The 26,906-nt window shown below is 35.9% G+C and overlaps 2 protein-coding genes and 1 long non-coding RNA gene across 4 annotated transcripts in view; all 3 read left to right on the top strand.

The window, feature by feature from the left end:
- The window catches only part of LOC123865971, a 124,044-nt gene that overhangs the window by 33,898 nt on the left and 63,240 nt on the right, over window positions 1–26,906 (top strand). The gene's annotated exons all lie outside the window — the stretch shown is intronic.
- Window positions 7,156–17,877, top strand: LOC123865972. The gene is made up of 3 exons (XR_006796093.1): window positions 7,156–7,167; window positions 16,856–16,862; window positions 17,681–17,877. It is a non-coding gene; the product is annotated as an uncharacterized LOC123865972 (long non-coding RNA).
- LOC123865968 lies at window positions 22,029–26,163 on the top strand. Of its 2 annotated transcripts, none has more exons than XM_045907223.1 (3): window positions 22,029–22,319; window positions 22,938–23,165; window positions 23,965–26,163. In XM_045907223.1, the coding sequence occupies exons 1-3, from the start codon at window positions 22,029–22,031 to the stop codon at window positions 25,918–25,920; spliced, it is 2,475 nt and encodes an 824-aa protein (XP_045763179.1). In that variant the 3' UTR covers window positions 25,921–26,163. The 2 variants fall into 2 exon arrangements, with proteins under 2 accessions (XP_045763179.1, XP_045763180.1); XM_045907224.1 differs by having other exon boundaries at window positions 22,133–22,319; window positions 22,620–23,165.

The raw sequence follows: 26,906 nt of genomic DNA, 5'->3' as shown, positions 1-26,906 counted from the left end.
TTCCGATTTTATTAATTTAAATTCACCGGGGGATTTGGAGTTAGAGAAAGAGCTTGAAGAAACGAGATGCAAGTGTTCTGCTCTCTTAGGCTCTTCTCAGTAGAATCTCCTTTCTCAACCAGTGCAGTGGTAGTATTTTGACATATCTTAAGTGGCATATGCTGTTTTACGTGAAGTTTTTATTCATTTTCCCGTTCATAGGGGGAAAGATCTTAGATCGCACTTGGCCAGCGCGCTATGGCTTAAATCCTTCTCATTCTAAGAGAAGAGCCGTGCTCAGTAGTAAGCTGGCGATGAGTCCACCACACTGGCCAAGTGCGGATTGGCCGACTTCACACACCTTTGGGAACAAAATGGAAAACTTTCAGGCGCACAGGTTTCCTCACGGTATTTTTCTTCACTGTTAACACAAATGATATTTTAATTCCTTAAAATACACATGACTCCGAAAAGTTAGGGGTAATTGCCCGAAATCGCACCTCTGACCTCCCGATCAGGAGGCTGACGTCTTAACCACTAGGCTATTGCCGCTTTTTTTTGTTAATGTGCTTAACACGTCGATTTTATTGTCTCTTCCAGCAAACGATAGCCGTGTAATGTTGCATGGGAGTTTCACATTATGGATTCCCGTAGGTTGTATTGCTCTTCGTATGTATACAGCACATATCGGTGTGTCACAAAATATGGTCCGTGTGTGTTTTATTGGCGCCGGGTTCGGGTTCCGCTGACACGTCAACGCACCTGTGAGTTGTATTCGTAATTCGGTGTAGAGATCCTTGGGCAATGTTTAAAAGCAATAAATAGGTAAATGTACACTCAACACTATTATATAAGGAGGTCAAGTTTGTTTGTAGGGGGTACTCTCTGGAACCACTGAACCGATTTTGAAAACTCTTTCATTAGTAGAAAGCTACATTATTTTTGAGTAACATAGACTATATTTTATTTTCAAAAATTAGAGATCCCTACGAAAGTTGTAATAATGTGAATTAAGTCGAGAATAATCGTTTCATCTGAGAGCTTCCGTAGCGTGCTCTGTGTAAATAGTTTAGTAATGCGTAGATAGGTTTTTTGCAAGGATTTTCTCTGTACTTGATCTTGTCCCAGCAACTCACTCAATAACTTAATAATGTTGAAAATAAAACCAACTTTCATAGACATTCATAATTTATATAATATTATCCTCAAAACCTTCATCAAACAGCCTCATAAATATACCATTGACGTGGCCCATCTAAAACTAATCTAATCGCATCTGTAATTGGTTTTCAAAGTGCCTCTTTGAAATTTAATTGTGAAGCCGCGGGTTTAGATTGTTCACGTAATGAAATTTAACCGGCTTCTTAGAGGGAATCCTGTAGACCTTGTACTAAATCTTACTAGACAATTCTCTTTGTTCCACAAGTTTTTGCATAGAAACGCAATATTGGCTTTCTAGCGTACCAAGACGTGGGCACAGAATACGTAATAGTACTTAATAAGTAGGTACAGTCAAAGGCCATAAGTTGTTTAGCACCGTCATGATCGTATTCGCGTTATGCATATGCGTTAAGTGTGTGTGGCGTGTCAAAAAAAGGCTGGTGTAGTTGCTGAGATGTGGGAAGGTAGGAGACATACTTTTACATTTATAATACTTATTATAATATTTGTATTAGTAGTGTGAATTTAGAACTCTTATAAGTACCTAATAGATACCTACTTGCCGTTGATAGATACAAAAAAAGTAATTAATGAATTATATATATTAATATTAGTCCATCGTAAATTAAAGCAAAGCCTAATTAGACAACGACAAATACTATCTGTAAGTATTTTCTTAGAACTCTTTTGTATAATTTACTGAAAAAAGATACTCCTTATTTACGGAACCACAATGTCAAGCTCGACTCCTTTTTATACAGGTTTATTGAACACATTGGGTAGAATAATTTGGGGGTCGGTTAGAGATTTATTTGGCGCTACGCTGCATATTACGGATTTTTTCACTTTGTTCGTGTGAGTGAAGTCGTATAAAAAAGTAGAATTATCATCATATAGACTACACTTCTAAGCTGTGGGGATTTAGGAATTGTTGAGGGTGTACAATATCAATTGTAGGTAATATGCAATGATTTCATGATTGAACTTCAAGTCCCAACTCTTTAACCCTAACGATGCAGATGGGCCTACAGCACTCCTAAACCTTAGGTATTCAGACAATGTTGATGGTGAATTTAACTGTATTGACTTCATCATTGAACTTCGGGTTCCTGATTCCTCAATAATTCAAATGCTACACATTTCTGCACTAAGCTATGAGGACTGGGAATATTCTGATTGTGAGTTTATTTATTTACTTACCTATACTAAAAAACTTAGGTACCTAGTTATTTTGCAAGAATTTGTTTATTTTAGCAAGGTGGTCTGAAGAAGCTCTTTGAAAATGTTCAAGTCAGTATAATAATATTTTTCTCTCATTTTTTTTCATCTCATTTTAAAATATGCCACCATAAATATTATCATTATGTTGGCATAATGTTGTTTCATAAAAACTTGCAAAAGTGTATTTTCAAAGTAGGTACGACAAAAATGTCGGTTTCTAACTCCATAATAATTTATTAAGTTCGTGTGAAAAACGGGGAAAATTTGCATAGTACGGTGGAGTACAGACAAGCTCAAAAGTTTCAAAATAATATTTTTTACTGAAGCGTTCCTTGCGGTGTGTAAAGCATGGTTATCTGTATCAAAAGGTTCAGAATTCGTTTCCTAGTTGATTTAAAAATAATTTTGGTTAAGATATCTTCTATTTGGAACTGGATGATTTCATACAAATCACGGGATGATTCTATAGGAATGCCAGGTCTAAGTTGTTGTTTTTTTTTCTTGCTGGTTCTTCTCGGTAGGAATGGCATTCCAAACCACCACAATTTTTGGTGGAAGATTATTTTGACGATTCAAAAGCACTTGTAAAAGTTTAATTGAATAAAAATATTTTGAATTTTGATTTTGATTTTTTATTTTGGATCAGCGAATAGCTCAACATGTCGATTTAGCATCGATAGAAAAGACCCATGAAGAGAGTAGGCCACAATATCATACATAAGTTTTTGCCCACTTATCACACTTCACACTAATATTATAAAGGAGAAATTTGTATGTGTGTGTGTGTGTGTGTTTGTGTGTATGTGTGTGTTTGTGTGTATGTTTGTTACTCCTTCACGCAAAAACTATTGGACGGATTGGGCGAAGTCGCGGGTATCAGCTAGTATATAATATTGTGGCCTACTGTCAAAAACGAGTTTTGCTGCCATATTAGTCAAGCTTTTTGCACATCGATCTTATCGTTAAAAAATAGACTGGGTCTCTTGTAGGAATTGCCTGTATCCATAACTGTGACTCCTATCTACCAAGCAGGAGGACTTCGAATACGGGCAGTATTCTCAGTGCGAGGTAGCCATTCCAGCACTACCCCAACATCCATCGTTTGTACGAAATAATCAGCGGATCTACAAAATTAAAAATAGCAATGATAAATCTTTTGTGCAGCACTGTACCGCTGAAAATGTCGCCACAACCTGTAATGTATGTCAATTATTTCTTGTGTACTCAAAATTACACATTTCTCCCCACTTACCGCAAATGAAGTGATTTTGCGTGTTATGATAACAGCGTACTCGAATGAGTTAAAACGTTTGACATACAAAGAAAAATAAACTCTAATTTAATATTTTTAAAGTTGATAATCTGTTAGCGAAGATTTGTAGACTAAATGAAATAGTGAAATTCCAAACGGTTTAAAAGAAATGCATATTTTTGTTGTATTCGTGATGAAGGAAAGCTATAGGAAAATGAATTCTGCAAGTTATTACATAACAGTCAGTGCAAGAATTATTTATCAAATATTATGTAAAACCTTTTATTTGGTACGAAACTCTCTTATTCGAAACACGAAATCTGGAACTTATTGGTCTCAGTGTTTTTCTGTGTCATAATTTGTTACTATTGACTGAGCGAAGCATGGTCTCCGAGTCTACTTGAACGAAAAGCACTTGTCAAGCCCGTCAAGCACTTGTCTGTCAGGGCCCTATAACTTCTGAATTACTGAACAAAATTAGTTCTATATAAACATAATAATTATGTAAACTGATGACTTTCAGCCGAAGAGTGCAGAAAAAAATTTAAATTCTTTATTTCAAGGGGGGCTCTCATACGAAATGGGGGGGCTTTAAAGTGGAGATTGAATTCAACACTATATGTCAAAAAAAAGATTCCAACGAAGTGAGAACCTCCTCTTTTTTTCGAAGTCAGTTAAAAACCATATAAAACATATTAGAAAGTTCATACTTGTGTATAATTTCAGATTCAATTACATGCCCTGCTCATCGCCACCTCAGCTTCGCCACTTGCGGTGGTAATAACTATGTGAATTGTGCTAATACACAAGTATATTAATACGAAATTCGCTTGGTAGCTAATTGAGCGTAAATCGCATTTCAGTTGTCAGGGTAGTTAAATACAGCGAATTACAGAGTGAATGCACCACTGCTTTACATCAAAACCATGTAAAAGTATTAGGATATTTTTAAAGGTAGAGTCAAATCTTGGTACTTTGCTTTTTTATACTAACTAAAAACTCGTTTGACTTGCATACGATTTTGAAAATAATTGTTTTATTTAAAAGAGTGAATATGTGTTTACCTACTGTAAAAGCTCTAATATAAATTTTAGATGAAACCATGGATTTAACTTGTGAATCTTAGGATTTACCAACAAGATTTACAGAATTAGGGAAACGGTTAAGTAACCTAGCCATCTTATACACAGAAGGCAAAAGGTAAAATTAGTTGGCAAAGTTATTCATATTAATAATTATAAAAACAAAAGTTTCTCTTTCTGTCTGCTACGTTTTACACGGTGCATAAGTTTAACCGATTTTTACAAAATTTGGTACAAAGATTGCTTGTATTGCAGTAACGAACAATGCCTGCTTTTTATCACGAAAATAAATTGTGTTCCTAGGGGATGTTAAAACCTAATTCCATGCAGAAGAAATCACGGGCATCTACTTATTGACAAAGCTAAATACTAACTAAACTATATAAATAAAATTGAAGTGTCTGTCTGTAATTTCGAAATAACTACCTCATTATCAAGCTCAATGGTTATTTGAACTGTATCATCACTGAATCACACTTTTAAATTTTTTTGTCTGTCTATCTGTTTGAACGGGCTATCAACCCTGCTCTAAGAAATTGCATTCCTAAATCCTGGTGATCGGGATTTTTATAGGATCATCCGTTTAAATTGGTACAGAAATACCTTGCATCCCGGAGACGGGCTATTACGGATAGGGTACTTTTGTCCTGGAAAACCAAAAGTTCCCACGGGATTTTAAAAACATAAATCCACGCGGGCGAAGCTACAGGCATCATCTAGTATTAAAAAAAGACATTTACGGTATTTTAGTTTGTAGCGGTAATACGGCAAAATTAGCAGTAATTAAGAAACTGTTAAATAACCCAGCTACCTACTACACAGGAGGCAAAATAGAACTGTCGGAGCTATTTCCAGCGAGAAGAGACGGCGCACTTGATTATATTTTACAGTCTGTATCTTCCTCTGACTAAATCCAGGAATGGAACAATTTCATAGAATTGTTTAATTAAAGCAAACTATCTCGAAAGCTTAGTATTCTAGGTAAGCTTGCAAAATTGAGCTTTAGTTTAATGCAAACAATACGCTATATTAAGATTGTCTATCATAAAAGTTTAGTAAAACTAAGTAAGTGTAATAAATTACTTATTTATTTATGTGATTTACATTAGAAGTAAACTAAACTTAAAATAAATAAGTACATAAATATTACAAGTGTTAATTAATAATTTATAGCACCCCCGACAAGTGAAGGTTACAGTAACTAGAAAAGAGCTGATAACTTTCAAACGGCTGAACCGATTTTCTTGGATTATAACTAAGAACAAGCCACCTTTCAAACAAAATCACGATCAAGCCACCTTTCAAACAAAAAAAAAATTAAAATCGGTTCATTAGTTTAGGAGCTACGATGCCACAGACAGATACACAGATACACACGTCAAACGTCTTTTAAAAAAATTACAAATCGAAAATATCATCTAAACCACTGTAACGCAGCAAGGTGCCCAGAAGGCTGGTAATATAGGTATCTTGGGATGAGATTTGCATTATTGCTACTTTGAGGTAAGTAAATCATTTTCACCAGGAGTTTTTTTTTTTCTTCATATGAGAACCGTGCCGCCAAGCAATTTAGCATACGGTACGATACCGTGTACAAACCAAAGGAGTATGGGTTAATAAAACTGCCATACCCCTTCTAAGTTAGCCCGCTTCCATCTTAGACTAGATCATCAATTAACATCAGAAGGGATTGCAGTCAAGGGCTAATTTGTATCTCAATAAAAAATAGCCATATTTTGCCCGAGCGAATAAGCTATAAATTTTATGAAGCGGATAAAGTCGATGCCAAAAGCTCTAGATATTAATGAAATCTACGTATGAAACTCATACACAAATTGTCCCCAACGTCAGTACTCGTGTTTGTAGTAGGGTCCATCAATATTGGCTGAATGTCAGCATTGCAAATTGCTCGAGCCAACAAGATACGCCAGCATTGACTGAGCGAGACCGCCGTGTTCCTACTCTGCATAACTTATGCTGCCTGGCTGGTTTATACTCGTGCATATGCAGGTTCTGTGCTATACACAACCACATAATATTTATCGCAATTGCAATAATTATACTCTCACGGGATAGCGAACGTATTACGCAAATCATTCTATTTTTAACCGACTTCAAAAAAAGGCGGAGGTTCTCAATTCGTCGGATTTTTTTTTACTCCACCAAATATGAACCGCTTTTGACTTTTTTTGTTTTGTAGGTCATACTTCCGAGGTGGTCCCACTTTAGTTTGGTGAATATCTGATGCATATTTTTGGGATATAGAGAACAGAACTCCTGAATGGATAAGAGTATAGTCGCGATCGGTGTAATAGCTCAGTAAATAGGGTCTTAACTAGGTATAGCATATTTTAATACAGTGGGGCCACTTAAAATTATCAAATGAAAAAAAAATCATAAGAAAAACCTACGTATAACCACAGACACTAAAAAGTAAAAAATAATTTAATTCATTACCGAATGTATTAGTAGGTGAAGTACAATTTGCATACTACAGACAAACATAGGCTACTTTTATCCCGGAAAATGTAGTTCCAGGATAGAAAACCCGTACGAAGGCAAAATCTCAGATTTTCAGCCACAAAATGTTATTATCGGAAGTCGTGACGTTAACAAATGACTAGCTATATGGCGCCACTGTCAACTAGTCACACAATTTTGTTTTACAGCGCCTTAATTAGTCCCGCGGCGAAACGCTAGGACGTAATTAAAAATTAATTAGTTTTTTAAATTAAACGTAATTATTGATAAACATAATAATTTTCATGGATAAAAACCCTTACAAAGGCAAAATCTAGTACTTAGTTATGCTTCCTTTTCACGGCCGATTTCGATGAAATAGTACAGCTTGCATCCTAGAGACAAACAAAGACTACTTTTATCCCGGAAAATATCATAGTTCCAGGATAAAAAACAGGTACAAAGGCGAAATCTCAGATCCAACCTTTATAGCCACAAAATATTAACCGAAGTCGTGACATTAACAAATGACTGGCTTTATGGCTTCACTGTCAACTTGTCACACAATTTTGTTTTACAGCGCCTTAATTAGTCCCGCGGCGAAACGCTAGGGCGTAATTAAAAACTAATTAGTTATTTAAATTATACATAATTACGGATAAACATAATAATTTTCATGGACCCGTACCAGTGGAGGTCTATTAATCTTTGTTTCAGAGATTTATCGCCACAGTTTATAGCCAATTGTGCTTCAAGCTTAGCACATTTCCGTGATATTAAGCTTGTCAACGTAAGAGCTTTAAACGCACTATGGATCGATATATCTCACGCGCCCATTGTCAACCTCTCAACTCCATCTCCCTACCTATCTCTTAACCTGTCCTCTCTGTGTCAACTGTCATCTCAAAAGTACGATTTTAGTCCTTCATTTAAGAGGGGTCTCTCCGTCACTCGCTTCATACAAACGTAGTTCCAATTTCATTTGAATATTAAGTAACCAAAGTCCATGAAATTTTGCAGACATATTCTAGAAACTAATATCTATGTCTGTGGTTTTCCAGATTTCTGTTAAAATATTCGGTTTCAAAGTTACGCGGTCTTAAAATTTACATAGAAATCTTTGAGCCCCTGTAATTTTAAAACTACATATTTTTAGAAAAATCTGAAACACCACAGACACAGATATTAGTTTCTAGAATATGTCTGCAAAATTTCATGGACTTTGGTTTCTTAATATTCAAATGAAATTGGAACTACGATTGTATGGAGTAGGTGACGGAGAGAGCCCAGTTAAGTCCTTTATTTAAAGGTGAAACTTACTTTTGACATGTCTGTGGGAGTAAACAAAATATTGTCGAACTGAAACACGTTTATAATTCAAGCGTCAAAACTCAATAATGCCAGTCTTGCAATCCAAATATTTATATTAAAAATATTTTACCATGTTACTATAATTTTGCAGCAGCATAATCAAGTTAGCAACGTACATGTCAAAAATAGGAGCAGCAAATTTCATTTTGCCGTTCCTTATTTAATAGTTTCTTAATTACTGCTAATCTCGCTGCAGCGTATCCACCTTGTAATTCCTTCTATTTAACCCTCTGACAGACTGAAATGCAATTCACGGTAAATTAGAGCACTGCAAGCAAATTTGCACGTATTTTTGTACTAAGCCCGTTTGTACATAAGGGCGTATTTCCCGTGCGTTCGTGATACATTTTGTCTAATTGGTCTGCAGTTTTATTTATTTTAAGGTGCACTTTCGCTGATCAAAGGTCTTTCTGGGATTGCGCTTTGCTGTCTTACGCCTTTTGAGTTGAGTGTTTCGGATTAAACTAAGTCTTTCGACAAACGATTTTATTACAGTCCGCTAATTAAAGGCGTGTTTTTAATGCTCCTACAAGGCTAGTACTTTTACTTTACTGGGAAAAACTCTAGTATATTTTATAAAGCATAGTACTTGTACACAGTTTACCTGAATGAAAAGAAATTTTGTTTTCAAGAGTTTTATTTTTGTTTTTCTTGTTTCAGAACTTAAGTTTGATATTATGAGCTTTCAGGTTTCTTCGAATAACATGAATTACTAGTTTAAATTTTATTACTTATGTATAACAAGTGTAAATTAAAAATTTATAATACCCCCGATAAGTGAAGGTTATAGTAACTAGAAAAGAGCTGATAACTTTCAAACGGCTGAACCTATTTTCTTGGATTATAGCTAAGAACACTCGCGATCAAGCCACCTTTCAAACAGAAAAAACTGAATTAAAATCGGTTCATTAGTTTACGAACCACAGACAGATACACAGATACACACGTCAAACTTATAACACCCCTCTTTTTGGGTCGGGGGTTAAAAAATAGAAACCTAGATTCTCAAACAACAAGAAAATGACTCGGCGCTGTAATCCTTTACCGCGATTTAGAAATTTAAATGAAGGGACCCACCCGCCATTTTAATATTTCACCTAGCGTGTGTGAGTGAATTAATTATTATGTAAATTAGTTTTGTGGGACATTGAAAATTAGGGAATATTAGATGATGATGCGAAATGTACTGGTGGGTCTAATTTCTGCTAGTGGGAACGCGAAATGTTGCAATGTAATTATTTTGTTAATTATTTTAATTGTTTATTCAGAGCCTTTGGTTAAAATATTCGGTACATGATAGACTTTAAACCATATAATTTAAAACATACCTACTTACATACCTTCATATTTTGTTAAATTTATTAGTAGCAAATTCGATTTCTTTATTTTATTTTCATCGAAAACAGTTTTTCGGCAATCTTTTTCTAAGAATTAGAATATACCTATCTAATATGAATATATACTATACTATTATTGTTAGTATTGGTTGTGATTATTGTCTATAATAAAATTTAATTATTATTTTACTTTTTATTTTACAAGAAAAGAGTAAATTATTATGTATTTACTGTTATGTATTTAACCTATTTGTTTTAAATAAAAAATCATACAAGACATAAACCACCGGCGCAAAACCAGGTTGAATCAGGCAGTAATATGTTCAACATTTCCACTAGATTTCAACATCGGCAGAGCACGGGGTTTTCGTGAGGCGTATCTACAATTTCCTTAAGGCATTTGCGGTTCTCTTGCTGCTGTAAAGTTCATGGGCGATGGTTATCACTCATCAGGCGACACGCTTGGTGGTTCGTTCGCAATTTTTTTATCGAAAAAAATACGTTAATTCACGCAAAAAGCTTTAAGCTACTCGAAAATTCTTTTCACTGCCGGTACAAAGGTCGTTTTTCGTGCTTCGAGTATATTTGTTCGAAAAGGTTTATTAAAAAAACAAATACCCGCCAACTCCACTTAACGTCAACGTTTGGGCCCAACGCTAACGAGATAACCATAACAATTAGAACAGAGTTTCGTCAAAAAGTTTTAATGGCCTCCCATTTTGTTAAAAGGGGAAAAAAGCGATCGAAAACAACTCAGCAGCCTAAGGCCTCGTACCTGCTCTTGCCACTGTTTCTTGTCGCTGAAATTGCCTTCTTTAGCGTCAGATCGCAGAAACGACAAAGTGACGCTCAACTAAAAGTTGCAATAGTTAAAAATCAGTACCCATAACATAAATGCGATAGTGTATTTATTCGTTAGTTGCAACGTGATTAAAATCAGCAAATATCTCAATAAAAATCTCTTGTACTACAAATGTTCATGAGCGGCAGTAACCACTTATCATCAGGTGACCCGTCTGCTATTCGCTCGCTATTTTTATTTAGACAAAAATCACGTTGCAAGCATAAACATAATCATATAATTTGGTAGAATATTATGGTACCCAGCAATAAATTGACGTGATTTTTCGTATAGTTATAGTTAAAAACGGCAGTGACATAGGTTAATTTTTATCCCGGAAAACCAGAAAGTTTTGACGGGGTTTAAAACACCTAAATTCACGTGGATGAATTCCCGGGCATCATCTATTTAGTACAGACATGACTTGCATTCTGTATACGGATATATGGGTTTCTTTATATCCCGGAAAATCGAAGAGTACCCTTGGTATTTTTAAAAATCTAAATACACACGGACGAAGTCGCGGGCATCATTAAGTAATTTCATCACATTAATATTACAAAGCCGAAAGTTTGTGTTTATGTATGTGTGTATGTTTGTTCTATTACGCAAAAACCACTGAACGAATTTGGCTACGATTCGGAATGGAGATAGATTATACCACGGTTTAACACATAGGCTACTTTTTATCCCGGGAAATTAAAGAGATCTTACGGGATTTTGAAAAACCTAAATCCACGCGGACGAAGTCGCGGGCGACAGCTAGTAAAATATAAGACCGATGTTAGGTTATTGAATCTGCGATATTCACTGGAATTAACTCTGTAATAGGTAACTTGTATTGAAAAATTGAAAATGAAGGTAAAGGTATGGAGAGAGGATGCAGAGTCGACTAACTGTTGTTCTAGCAAAAGGATAAAAGTTGTAAAATAAAAAGCCTCTAGTATATTTTTACCTTTACAAGTATGAGTAGAAGTAAGTGCCTAAGGTTTCTCGGCAGAAAACTTGAGTTTTGTAATTATTATTGGCAAAGTTTTTCTATGTCGATTCTAATTTGTTCTAGTGCCATTTCTTTTATTGAGAAAAGTTTTTGACAGTTTATTTGTACGTAGTATTCTCATCTATTGGGTCTATTTTTAACCCCCGACCCAAAAATAGGGGTGTTATAAGTTTGACGTGTGTATATGTGTACCTGTCTGTGGCATCGTAGCTCCTAAAGTCTAAACGAATGAACCAATTTTAATTTTGTTTTTTTTTTTGTTTGAAAGGTGGCTTGATCGAAAGTGTTATTAGCTATAGTAATTGAAGAAAATTGGTTGAGCCATTTGAAAGATATCAGCTCTTTTCTAGTTTTCTTATAGAGGTTTTTGTGTCAGGGGTTTTTTAAATTTTGAGTTATTTTTATTCGTTCCTTATAATATTTTCTTTCATGTAATTAGACTATAATGGGGCTGTTATACATAGCTGTAAAAGTTCCTAGTAAAATAAAGATAACACCCCTCTTTTTGGGTCGGGGGTTAAAAATAAAGGAGCATTCCACGAAACGCCATTCCACAAAAAGGTCTGTGCTATTTTATTAAAAGAGGTAAAACAATATAGGAAGATATCGCCAAAGTGAGTTTGAATGGCTGTCTCTTGCTATCTCCGGACTTGTGGCGGCTGCAGCTCACGCTTGACCGCTCGCGTTTGTACCGACCCATTGACTTTAAAGACTACGAATTAATATCAATGTTAGGGAGCAAATACCTACATATTTTTTGCTATATATTAAATTGAAAATTATAGTTAACTAGAGGATGCCCGCGGCTTCACTCGCGTGGATATCGGTTTTTTAATCCCGTAGGAATTCTTTGATTACTATCCGGGATAAAAAGTAGCTTATGTCCTTCCCCGGGATGTATCCCAAGTCGGTATTCCATTAAAATCGGTTCAGCGGTTGGGCCGTGAAAACGTAGCAGACAGACAGACAGACAGACACACTTTCGCATTTATAATATTAGTATGGAGTATGGATTACGCATATTAAATATCACTATTAGTATTACTATGAATGCGAAAGTGTTTGTTTATTGGTTAACCATTCAATCTCTCCGCGACGTATGAACGGATTGACATGATTTATTGCATGGATATCCATAATTGAAGACGTGGAGAGTGATAGGCTAGGAAACTCAAAAAATGAGTAATTATTTAGGTAAGAGGTAAATGAAAAGGATACAACTGCAATAAAGAACATTCTTAATATATTGAAGTGAAGAATCAATTTCCAATAGGTTCATATATAAAATATAACAAGGAAGCCACGAGGGATCGTAGGATACCTGACCGTAGGTACAGCTTACTGATAGAAATAGTAAGATTTTTTATTCAACTAAACTTTTACAAGTGTGCTTTTGTATCGTCAAACGTATCCACCGCCACGGTTCAAAACGCCTTTCCTAATTCTTACCGAGAAAAATTAGCAAGAAACTCGGTGGTTGCTCTTTTCAAAGATTCAATTTACAATAATAATAGCATACCATATTATGGATACACGCACTGCCCAGCCAATAAGTTCGTTCGTTTAATTTTTTGCCATTTAGTTCATAGCAAGTGTTCGTTTCGAAGCTTTGCCTAAAAATTTAAATTCCACCGAATAAATTTGGAAATCCTTGATATCACGAAGTCATGAAAACCGAAGTTACTCCGTATTACGCGCGTTATGTAAATCGGAAAAGTTGAGCCAAAGACGAACTTGTTGAAAGCATCTCGCCAAGTTCTTTAAAAATTCAGCGCTATGGAGTGATAACCTATCATTGGAGAGATGAAATTATTTTGAATGTGAAATAAACAGGAAGGAAAAGAATTGTAAGAATAGATTTTTCAAATTTTCAAAAATTCGCCAACCCAGTGACTAACACTGGATGATGGCCACCGTGCTCATTTGCCATTGGTTAGTACTGGTAATACTGAGTGATATTGAAATAATTATTTTTCGTAAAAAACCTTCAATGGATTAAAAATAAATGTAGTTTTTCATTCGCAGGCTGTTAGGTAGCCGGGATGTTACTGGCATTTTCTTCTTTTCTAGGCTTGTTTCTGCGAATCATATACGGGTTCAGAAATTAATAAACAAGGCGATTGATTATATTAGTGCCTTATGAAATAAAACACAATTTTTGTTCGAAAAAATATACTATCAAATATTTTTTCAAGGAAATGAGAAGCTGAAAAATCTTCCTATTTCCGTAATATCTACAAAGCTCATCCAATTCTCCTTCATCTTGGTAACTCACGTAACATTCCAGTTTACCGCGCCAAAACTTTTCACTCACCGATTGACGCGTACCAGATATAAATGTACCTACTTCGCGTTCCCGGAGTTATCTGAACCGACCAACTTTCAAGAGGCTGAAAGAGAATATTTTTTACTAGCTGATGCCCACGACTTCGTTCGCGTGGATGTAGATTTTTAAAAATCCCGTAGGAACTCTTTGATTTTCCGGGATGTATAATCTATCTCCATTCTAAATTTCAGCCCAATCCGTCCAGTAGTTTTTGCGTGAAGGAGTAACAAACATGCACACACACACACATACACACAAACTTTCGCCTTTATAATATTGGTGTGATTTTGATTGTTACTCAATTCAAGATATTAGGCACGGTCTATAAATTTATATGAATGACCCCGACTGTACTCACGGGGTTAGTAAAGTACTAGTTACTTAGTAATTTGTACTAACATCACAAAAAAAAGTGTTTTTTCTTGTACTAATATGTTACAGAATCCTTCGTGTGCGAGTCTGACTCGCACTTGACCGGGTGTTTTCAAGCCACCTAATGATAGCTCCGCTTATGTAGATACTTGCCGGGCATAAGGCTGTGACAGTACCTAATTATTACAAGGTGTAACCAGAACGTTAGCAAAAATGAAGACAGGTGATGTTACTGATGATTACTGATAAGGTACCACAAAAAAACGCGATTTTTTTTAAATTCCTGTATTTTTAAAAGTTCACATATATTGCAAATAAAACATCTGACTGATGCTAGAGATCAACGAACGTTACGTGAATAGGCCACTAGGAGTCAATGCTGCGTCGTAGGCGAGGCATTGACCCAAGTTTTGCACGGTATACATTGCGGGTTCTAAAAATACTGAATCACTAAAACCACAAGATAAGGCAAATGGTTATTGGCATTGGATTATGTTTATTACATAGTATAAATAATAACCCTAAGTTTTTGCTAGCGTTTTGGTAACACCTTGTATAGTATGTAGCTCTGGAAGGTATATTTAGAGTCACATAATACATATAATTATTATATGGTAGAACTTTTTTAAGGAACAGGTCCTTAAAAAACAGGTTCTTGCTCTCATCCCGTTTTGTGGAGTCCACGGGTGACTGGAAATCTGGCAGTTACCTTGATCAGCATATTAGTCTGGCCATTCAACGAAGTAACGCAGCCAGCGTTCTGGGCACCCTGCCTCGTTTCAGTGATTTGGATGATATTTTTGTTTTATAATTTTTATATTTAAGTATTTTTAATAATTGTGAAAATCTGTATTATTACTTTCTGAATTAAATATTATATGGTAGAGCGACTTAATATAATTAAACGACGTTTTATACATGGTGTATTCTTTAATATACAAATTAATTGTAAATTATGAATAATTAATGTCAATACACGTGCCGACGACAGCATAACATTGTGCGGAAATAATACGGCGCGAATAAATCAGCGGCGAATCAGTTAATTCCACGAAACATTCGTCGTAATTTACATACGCCATTTACCGGCAAAAGAGTGCGTTACGACAATCGAAAATGTCCCATTTAACGCGAACAATTGCTAAATAGGCTTCCCGGTGCCAGGCGTTTTATATTTATGCAAGCTTTCTTTCTGGTGTAGAGCCTCATGATTGCGTTGCGTTGCGTTGTCCTACAACTGTAGAAATCACTGTACCATATCACACGATGCGTTATGACGTCGTTCGGCGACGCACCACACTCGCAACGGACTTGGGACCAGAGAGACGAGGCGGGGAGGGGTGGTGCGTTACATCGCCATACTTTTTGCCGGAGTGGCAACGCAGTGCCCGCGTGGCAACTAATAATCAAATCCACACCGGTGCGGCGCCGCAACTACCGGAAACGCATCATGTGGCCTCAGTCTAAGGGACGGGCAGCGGAGGCATTCTGTAAAAAAAAGTAAAGATTCTTAATTTTGAGTATTAGGTAAGTAGTAAGTAACTACTTACTCTTTGATAAAGTAGACTCTCAAAGACTTATAATATCTCTTGAAATGCCTAGTAATAAATAAATGATTGTAAGAAATTTACCGAACTTTCTAATGAGTTTAGAAGTAAATACCCGTAGTTCAAAGGGAATGGTCACTACCGTACTTAATCAATTGAATAAAATTAATAGATTCCAATCTAAACTTCGAAATGCCTCTGACCATTCAAACTAGATCGGTTTATCATCATTTAGACTTTACTACAGAACTATATTCATCAGTCTTCATTATAATGGCTGGTTTACATAGTTACAGTTGCATTCCAGTCCTCTGATTTAACTAGCACTCTATTGCTACAAAAATAGTATAATTTTTTTTTTTGCTCTCTCGTCTGGTTTTACAAAGATTAGCCAATGTCAAGTTTGTAGTTATTTGTAACAAGTTAGGGAAACTATACAAGTATGGACTCCGTCTGTGCCGGTGCTCGCCGACATACGCACGGCACCCCCTTAGAGCACTTTCCAGTCAGTTTTAACAAAAAAAAACACTCCAAAAAGGCAGAGCACGCCCGCCAGCTAACACCAACACAGACGAAGTCCAGTATAAATAGTATACTTAACTAGTTTCAGACTCGTCCGGGCTCTGTTCACGCGTCTCAAACTAGTCGAGCATACTACGAGGGAAAAAACGTTTGCTTAGCCGTTTTGTCTATTATTTATACCTAACCCGCGACCCGTTAGATTGTTAAGTTTTTCCAAAATAACTACCTATGTCACTCAGAAATAATGTAGCTTTCTTCTGGTGAAAGAGTTCTCTAAATCGGTTCAGTAGTTCCAGAAATTACTTCCTGCAAACAAACTTACCAACTTAACCTCTTTATGATATTAGTATAAATTGTATAATAGATGAATGTCACACACGATAGTTTAAACGTTGAAAATGGGAAGAAAGGCCGATGTATAGTAGTTCATTCTTGCAAAAACCTATTTTGAACAGTCTGCATGTGAAATCATAGCCCTAGATGTGATAAATAAATAAATAAATATGTAATTATAGTGTAAGTATACAACACCATAAATTCCAGCTTAGCGCCATAATGAACATACTGGATCCAGAGACTGGAACAATATGAGACGGTCTTAATAAGAACGAACGCAATCAATAAAGCAAAGGCTATCAATTATTATCGGAGTCAGTGAGGCATCGCACTATACTAAGTCCATTCCGATGTCTATTGACAATTAGTTGATATTCACTATTCAATCTATTCATGGCTCGATACGAAATAGTTCTAAATAAGGCTTATTGATACTAAATAGTTCCGATAAGTTATATTCGCTTGCAAGGAAAAGTTTCACTCAACATATTATTATATCTACAGGGTGTGGTTATTAAAATATATCAGATAGGAAACACTTTATTTTGATTTCGTACCTATTTATGTATTATCGCCTTTAATACTTTTGAAAGACCCACAATATTTTTAAAAGGCCTATCCAACGACATTCCACACCATGATTATTTATAGACGATCAGCTTTACCTGTAGGGGTCATAGGGACCCTAAAAATATTGTTTCCTAAGATATTATTTTACCACTTTGTGCATATAGATACACATTCCAAAAAACAGCTTTTTAGGACTCATAGACTCTGAGCTAAGCCATGGATGGACAGACGGATGGACAGACAGACGAACATGGTGAAATCATAAAAGTCTCTTATTGACTACGGAACTCTATAAACTTCTAGCAGGGGTGTTACGGATATTCGCATCCATATCCGCAAATGCGGATTATTCGTATGAATTTAGACATTTTCATCCGCATTCGCATCGATTAATGCGGAGCTTTTATGGATGCGGATTCGTATCCGCAACAAGTAAAGATAAAGTAAAGTGGGCGGAGCCAGAGTGGTTGCCTGACTCGTGTTTGCTAGTAGCTATCTTCGTTCGCAAGGCTAAGAAGGCTGCCAGTTTACTTTTTATTAAACTTGATTCATTAATTTTTAATTGATCTACTTAAAATTTAAATACATATATTTAAAAAAATCTGACATCCGCATTCGCATCCATGGATGTGAACTTCTCATAATCTGCATCCGCATCAAATTTTTTGCATCCGTAACAACCCTGATTTCCAGTCCACATTTCATACAATGTAGGTACCTTGCACTTAAAAGCCACCGACAGAACTAACTTCTGGGTGGAATAGCTCACTAATTAGAAGTCACATACGGTCCTGCCATTCAATTTAGCTGAATGAACTCGACGGACGCTCGCTCACACGCTCAGTGCAAAATGGATCCTAATGAAGTCTTGAGATGAAATATGGAGTGATTTAAATGCAGAGCCTAGTTCTTACCTCCATAATATTACCACCTATTTTGTAGCGGGGAAAATTTCTGCGAACTGGTCTGCGGAGAGTAAATTTTTATTATTTTTATTTTTATTTCAATCTTATTGTACACAAACATTAATAAAGCAAGTTAGTTAAAAGGAACCCGCATATGAGGAAAAGGCATATTCTTTCAACTCATTTTTTCTTACAACTTGATGTCGTAACATACAATTTTTTTACTTCTTCATAGAATAGGAAATTATTTGGACTTTGAAGTATAATTTTTATGGTAGAATTACGATTTTATATAATTTTATTCCAGCCCATTCGAACGGGAAACAAAATGAAACAAAAAAAAGGATTTCACTGAACCGGTACCCGAGCTTAATCTCAGGCCAGACCTTTAAATATTTCCCCTTAATTTTGTTTGGCAATTAAAATAAATTTCTTTTGGTCCTTTACCGCTGGGCTTAGATCATTTATTCACCAGTTAATTTATTAACGTCTAATTCATTCATTAAGCAGTAATTAAGCTTGAAAGAGCGCAGGCCATGACTTGAAGATGTTAAAGCATTCCGTCTAAAGTAAAGAAGAAAAAATATAAGATTTATAACTCATCTGTTGAAGGGTGATTGAAATAATCTGCAACTACATTTACTTGTTTGTAGGAAGTACTTACTTCCAAAATATTTTATTTAGGCGTGATCTTAGAGCGTAATAATTATCCTAGGCGTAGAATTAATAGCTCAACGGTTAAAGTGGACTGAAATCGGAAAGATCTACAGCCAGTTCAAACCTCACCTGTTGCACTATAATTGGCGTACCTTCTCTTAGCTCAAGCTTTACGCTTCGTTGGAGGGGAAAAGAGGAATGTTAGTACTTATGTTCTATAAAAAATTGCTTCGTAATTTTGAAACTGATGAAAATTCTCTGGATTCTGTTGATGGTAGACTGAGAAGGCTCGTAAACCATCTATGTCATAATATGTACTATGTTATATTTCTACACAAGAATCTTTCTACACGTTATCTGCTAAAACTAACACTTGTTTTATTCGATAAGTTAGCCTTTGATTACTATCTGAACGATAGCTACCGAGCTCATTTGACATTGGTTGGTTCTACGTTGCTGCTTTAATGAGTACTATTAAAATAAGCTTTCGTAGAAATTCTTCAATGGATTAAAATAAATGACAAATTAGAGTTTGGTGGCTATTGTTCAGCGTTGAACATGGAGTTAGCAAATCAGCCCGCTGAGTGATTACTCTACCAAAAAAAATAGAGCCGATTTTGTCGACATGCTTTCAAAAAGAGCGCTTTTAACCCCCGACCTAAAAAGGGGGGTGTTATAAGTTTGACGTGTATCTGTCTGTGGCTTCGTAGTTCCTTAATTACTGAACCGATTTTATTTAATTTATTTTTGTTTGAAAGGTGGTTTGATCGAGAGTGTTCTTAGCTATAATCCAAGAAAATCGTTCAGCCGTTTGAAAGTTATCAGCTCTAGTTATTGCAGTAACCTTCACTTGTTGGAGCAGTGGACGCAAGCTGATTGAAGTAACGATAAATTACAAAAATATCTAGAATAGACACACACGAAAATCAAACCTGCAAGTCCTTAGTAAAACCGCTCAAACCACTAAATAACATCTCTACAGCACTTCCGTTTCTTAATTAAAATTAACCAAACTTCCTGAAGGAAGCGAGTTTCGCTCGGGAGTGAAATATTTAGATTTAATGTGTTTATCTAGTTACAGGGGACAGGGGAAAATGTTCCTACATATTTTAACTGCGGACGGCGCTTAATTAAATAATGTTAATAATTTCACTGTTTACGTAGAGTTATGTGAACAGTTTCCACGCAAGGCTAGGTGCTTGTTTATACTCGTTCACGAGTCTTACTAACGTTTAACAGCAAGCGTTGGCAAAGTTAATATGGCAAGATAAACTAGCTTTAGGGTACGTTTTGACAGTGAGAGAGGTGTTCAATAAAGCAATCTGTAGGCCGATTCTGAAGAACCAGCATCAATTATTACAACAGAATTGTGCCCGTAACACAGGTTTCAAAGCGCTCCATCGGATATCTACAATTACTTACTGTGTTTTTTTCCTTTTCGGTGTTCTAGATTTAAGGAGTTTTTTTATTGTAAATAAATTGTTGTTAAATAAATATTATGTTTATAAGTATGTATTTTTTTGTTTATTTTTTTATTTTAATCATAATCATTATATATCGGAATTGGTGTGATTGGCTGAATTGTAGCCGATAGTGAGTGAGCGTTAACCAATCAGAGGTGATTACGATTTATCACATCATTTATCTAAATATACAAGACTGTCTGACTGAAAAACAGGCTGTCTGACTGGTTTACCAACGCACAGCTCAAATTATCAGGACATATCGGGATGTTCAGATTTTTACATGGATAGAGTTCAAGACCTGGAAAGTAACAAAGGCTGTTTTTTTATTCTGAAAAATCAAAAATGAAAAACCTAAATCCACGAGGAGGAAGTCGCGAAAATCAGCTATCAGATAGATAAACAGATTATCGATCTTACTGGAAAATTATCTGCACTTTAAACTCAAGTAGAGGCTTAGTATATGAACGCGTAAAGCGGTCCGCCAGTAAATAAGAGTCTCGCCGGCGGCGCGCAAATACGTGACGTGTAATAGGGCCTTAAAGTTTTCTTTATGCGAGCCCCGGGACCGGAAACCATACTTTCCCGACCTCTGATACTTACTATGTTTGTTTTTGTTGAGCTCTTTTATTAGCGGTGCAAATAGTTTGTTGCATGAACTAACATTTAAAGAGCATTTTCAACAGTGGGTTCAAATGCAACAGACCGCAGGCAAGCCAATGAGGGAGTCCCGTTAAATTATTAGTGGTTCGGTTCCCAGAGATTGCAATCAAAAGATAACATGTATCTGAATAAAAAAAATACGCGCGTGTCTATTAATTATTGTAAGCACTTGTTACTTCAAACTTTTAATCAAATAGCGACCGCGCCTAAGAGTTCTTTTTTCCGTACATTTTTTTTTAATTTTTAAGACAAAATTCCCAAAATAATGTTATAAAGTTTGCAAAAAAGACAAGATTGTAGGGACTATTAAAATGGGTCGTGTACGCTTAAAGCGTTATGTCCGTAAATCGGAATCCCGCTGGCGGCGCGCAAATAATGTAGCGTCTAATAGCGCCTTAAAGTTTTCTTTATGTGCGCTCCGGGACCCGGAAATCATATTTCTCGGCATTTAATAGACTCGGCTTGTTTGCAGTATTTTCATGAATTAGCCCACTCTAATGTAAAAGTTGAAATTTTGTACAATTATGTCAGTATACAAACTAGAATAATCACCATCAATCAATTACTCAGGAGCAGGGTTTAGGCCAAAGTCCACCACGCTGGCCAAGAGTGGACTTGCAAATTTCACACACCTTTGAAACATTATAGAAAACTCTTCTCGCAGGCTTGCTTCCAATGTTTTCCGGAGAAATTCTTAAAGGAGATCGACCACTTTGGGCCCAATATGTTACACGGGAAATAAAAATTGGCAAAAATCATTTATTTTATGCTCAATCAAAATCACTAAAAATAATTTTAATTTACAGTTGCTAAATATAGAAAAATTTTTTTGGAAATGTTTGTGTTTTTTGTTGGGATCATGCATTCCGTAAAATGGAATGGCTTAGTCTATGGTAAAAATGTCAATGTGACAACTGTAAACGATTGTCAACTGCCATTCGCTCTGTGTTTACGCGCAAGGGAATGTGTTTTGGTGCGATATTCGTATTTTCGGTGATTTTTTCAACGACTTGGACTGTTTCACGGAACCTGACGAATCTTGCCTTCACGAACTACCTCGGCGCGAACACGGACTTTGTATTTGCTTCTTTGATTGACCACGGCTTGCTAATTCGGACCTCGATTTCGCCTATCGTAATGGAGAACTGCATTAATTGTGGTATTGCAACAGCTCGTTGCAATATAACGGGAAGACGTCCTTTAAATGAAGAATCCGTCTTATCCATTGTACGTGAATGGGTTGCTCCACTAAGGGTAAGTACATGAATAATACCTACAGTTTACCGCTTATGATAGAATAGAATAGAATAATTTTTTATTCAAATAGACTTTTACAAGCACTTTTGAATAGTCGAGTGAATCTACCACTGGTTCGGAATGCCCTTCCTGCCGAGAAGAACCAGCAAGAAACTCGGCGGTTGCTCTTTTTCAATATAACATTTACAATTCAATTCAATTTACAATAGAATTCTAGGTCTACAATGTATACAGTGTTTCCGCAATGAGAAGAAATTCCAAAAAATGCCTACAGCTTACAATTTGATGCATTTCAAGATGGGCAGACAGAAAGCAGCCCCATTCCCGTCGATGCCACCCGTTCACGAGCATGACAAGACCCAGCCATTGCTTCGCTCAACCATATTAGAGGGAACGTAACAACCCGCATCACACGACACCACCACAGAAATGTTTTAAAGAGAGCGTGACATACTTAAGCTACCCATGTTAAGGCATCATATTCAATACTAATATTCAATACACTACACTATTCTTTAACAGTATAAAAAATACTAAAGACAGACACAAAAGTAAATTAGACTAGCCTCTTACATGGTGTATTCCTTAAACATACCTACTTTAAATATATTTTAGGTAGAACGTGATCATCATCTATGCCAAGCTTGTTGGGATTTGGCTGTTGATACTCTACTCCTATGTGGACCTAGTGACGTGATGCATGCTCCGCGTGGTCATGTCCATGTGTGTGTCCACTGTGGTCGTTCTCTACTGCGGAATGCACGATCCCATCGGCTACGAACTATATCCGAACGGGAAGAGAGGATATATAATGTTATTAGTGAATGGATTCTACCCAGGACTGTAAGTATTCACATATTAATACTTATACATCAACCACATTGGTATCTTAACACTCAAACTCAAGTTTTCAATTAAAAATTTTTTTTCTTGCAAAGGACTAGCTTACAGGTGCTTATGATGAAATGTGAAGCTTGCAAAGCCACTTTTGCCTTTATAGAAGTTTTTTCATACTTCGTTTAAACTTGTGCAATTGTAGATGTAAAACTTACTTTGTGATCATATTGTTGTAAAATCAATCCCACAAAGGATTCCCTATTCTGCACAAATGATGTCAATGTGTGATGATTCAACTAGTTTATGACCTCCATTTTGAATTGAATTAATTGCTTATGTCAAAAGGTACATTGTCTGTGAAGGTTGATATTTTATTGTACAAAAGTTGTTCTTTTTATTCGATGACAAGTTAGACCTTGACTGCAATCTCACCTGATGGTAAGTGAAGATGAAGTGTAAGATGGTAACGGGCTAACTTGGAATGGGTATAGCAGTGAACATTCAAACCATACCTGTAATTGGTTTCTACACGCTACCGTGCGGGTATGCTAAATCGCTTGGCGGGGCACATCTTTGACGGTAGGGTGGTAACTAGCCAAAGCCAGCCTCCCACCAGACCAGAGACGATTCAGAAATTATAAATCCCCAAATTGACTCTGCCGGGAATTGAACCCGAGACCTCTTGTTCTAAGACCACAGCGCTCACAACTGCACCAGGGAGGTCAAAATTAGTTATTAGAAATATATTGAGAAGCTACTATAATTTTTATAAGTATGCCAATCTCCTTTTTCATTTCATTTTCAGATTGGAGCTCAAAGTGAAATATGTCACTCTTGTTGGGTGAGAGCAGACAGAGCAGCTCGCCACTTTATGTCACAACCATCAACATCAACATCGGATGTGTTGGTTTCTGCTTTGCCAGTGCCTGAAGCATCTACTTCAACAACGGAAGAAGTCATCCAACAACCTTCGAATATTAGTGAGGCTATTATTTTGCCTGATTATATTAGAGCCATTGAAACAGAGAGAAGATGTTTTATTGAAGGCTGTAGGAGGAGTGAAAGGCACAGAATTCCAGATTCATTAAGAAAAAATCTTCTTAATATGCACAAGCTGTATATACCAGCCAATAATCGCCTGTGTGATTATCATTTGTATGGTGTAGAATCATGGGATGTTTTAATAGGAATAACAAATAATTTTATAAATAGTTTCTCAGCAAGGCATATTCAAGATATGTTGGCTTTAAAAACATCAAGTTCTGCAGCTTTGAACTTTGAGGATATAGATTCCATTGAAGACCACATCTTTTATTATTGGATTGGATTAACAAAAGTCCAATTTAACCAATTATTAAATGAATCACCAACATTGGTACGAATGTCTAAAGGTGTAACAGCTCTAGCAGCTTATCTTATGAAACTGCGTACTGGAGACCCAGATGACAGATTGGCAACTTTACTCCAGATACCACGGACAACATTATCACGCTTAATGAAAAAAGCAAGAGCATATTTGATTGAGAATTATGTTCCACATCATTTAGGCCTAAATCATATTAACAGGCAACAGTTGATTGACAGAACATTGATGATACCAAGTGGTTTGTTTGGAAGTGAAAATAATGAAAGCAAGCCAGTAGTCATTTTTGATGGCACATATATATATATACAAAAAAGCTCGAATTATATGTACCAAAAAGATACATATAGTTTACATAAATACAGGAATTTGGTTAAACCATTTTTAATTGTTTGTACCGATGGCTATATAATAGATGTTTTAGGTCCATATCCCGCTACAATGTCCGATTCTGACATAATGAAAGAAGAATTTAAAGATGGCTCCACAATGAGAGAATATTTTCAGCCCGGTGACGCATTTATCCTAGATAGAGGATTTCGGGATGCCTTGCCCTTACTTAATTCGTGTGGCTATCGCACATATGTACCCGCTTCGTTACAGCAGGGTGAAACACAGCTGTCGACAATAGAAGCAAATAAATCAAGGGCAGTCACCATTTGTCGTTGGGTTGTAGAAGTAGTTAACGGTAGATTTAAACGAGATTTTAAACTTCTAAGACAAGATTATTTTAATGTAGCATCTAGTCATTTGATGCAAGATGTTAAGGTGGCTGCCGCTCTTATAAATGCGTTTCATCCTGTTATAACCAACCGGGATGATGCCGGGGAAATTCTTCAGATAATAAATGAAAACATGTACAGGGAAAATAGATTGGCGAACTATGTTGTGGAAAATAATTTAAACAGAAGGCGACTAGAATTTAGAGCAACACCAGTAAACAGCATAAATGTTTTAACAGATTTTCCCCGGCTTACATATAGTGAACTAATATTAGTTTCCTTAGGAACTTACCAAATTAAACAAGCCCGTTCTTATTACGGCGAACATGTAAGGGCAGATGGCTCCTATGTAATAGAAGTGTGGAGGGAGGTTGATAATGACTTTTTAAGAGAGCTGTCCCTGTCAAACAGTACTTGGTTACTAAGAGGTAGAATACACTCTCGCCACATTAGTAGAAAAACATATTTTGTTTATATATTGGTGGACAGCTCTCTTTCTGGAAGGCAAGCATTACTACAATATTATTGTAATTGCATAGTAGGAAGGCGTACAGTGGGTTGTTGCGCACATATAATGTCGATCGTATGGTATTTGAGTTGGGCTAGGTACCAAGAATATATTTCACCCCCTGCACACTTCCTAGATTCCATTCTAGTTGTGTATGAAGATGAATGATTAATGTATGCATAATTACGAATCATTAAAAAGCGTGATTACATAAAAAACTGTTGTTTATTTTTAACTAACCTATTTTCTTTACCTTGGAACCATAAACCTACCTACTATTATTGGCTTGGAATAACTACCTATTACTTATTGGTTCTGTGCATGAATTATGTACTTAATTCAAACCTATCTATCTAAAGAGTTAACTATTAGTCATCTGATATTTATTTTATTAATAATTACAAAAAGTATTGTTCAAATAACACATTCTCTAACATAACCTCATCATAGATTCGAACCTATGTATCTTTAATATGCAATTGTCAATCAAACTGAAACAAATACAGTCTAAAGTTGATATTTTTATCTAACAAATAACATTAATTTGGAACTTGTAACGCTTCATCAAATCCTGGACCCAACAATGTATGGGAGATGGTCGGTCTCCTTTACGTAATTAATTATCATCGTTAGATAAATCTTACAAATTCAACAATATTGTCAGTCAAAAAGTGTACAATAGTACCCATTTTTAGGGTTCCGTAGCTCAAAAGGAAAAACTAAACTTTTAAAGGATCACTTTGTTGTCTGGCTGTCTGTCTGTCTGTCAAGAAACTTATAGGGTACTTCCCGTTGACCTAGAATCATGAAATTTGGTAGATAGGTAGGTCTTATAGCACAAGTACAGGAATAAAGATGAAAACCGCGAATTTGTGGTTACATCATTACAAAAAAAAATGTGCTTCAATTTTTAAAATAAGATAACTATACCAAGTGGGGTGTAATATTATGAAAAAGCTTTACCTGTACATCCTAAAACAGATTTTTATTTATTTTTATATATAATAGTTTTTGATTTATCGTGCAAAATGTTGGAAAAAATACCTGAGTACGGAACCCTCAGTGCGTGAGTCTGACTCACACTTGGCCGGTTTTTATATATTAAATCTGAATCTAGACTTTTGTGATGTTCTCTATTGACATCGTGCAAGGGA

Source organism: Maniola jurtina, chromosome 6 (assembly GCF_905333055.1).
Source record: "Maniola jurtina chromosome 6, ilManJurt1.1, whole genome shotgun sequence".
Taxonomy (NCBI): domain Eukaryota; kingdom Metazoa; phylum Arthropoda; class Insecta; order Lepidoptera; family Nymphalidae; genus Maniola; species Maniola jurtina.
The sequence above is the reverse complement of the archived record's forward strand: the minus strand, read 5'-3'. Positions and strand labels throughout refer to the sequence as shown.

Bases quoted from the DNA above. Each gene is read 5' to 3' on its own strand.
- LOC123865968 (XM_045907223.1), top strand. From the start codon at position 22,029: ATGTGTTTTGGTGCGATATTCGTATTTTCGGTGATTTTTTCAACGACT. The intron at 22,320-22,937 runs GTAAGTACATGA...AATATATTTTAG, and splicing joins AATGGGTTGCTCCACTAAGG to GTAGAACGTGATCATCATCT. The intron at 23,166-23,964 runs GTAAGTATTCAC...TTTCATTTTCAG, and splicing joins AATGGATTCTACCCAGGACT to ATTGGAGCTCAAAGTGAAAT.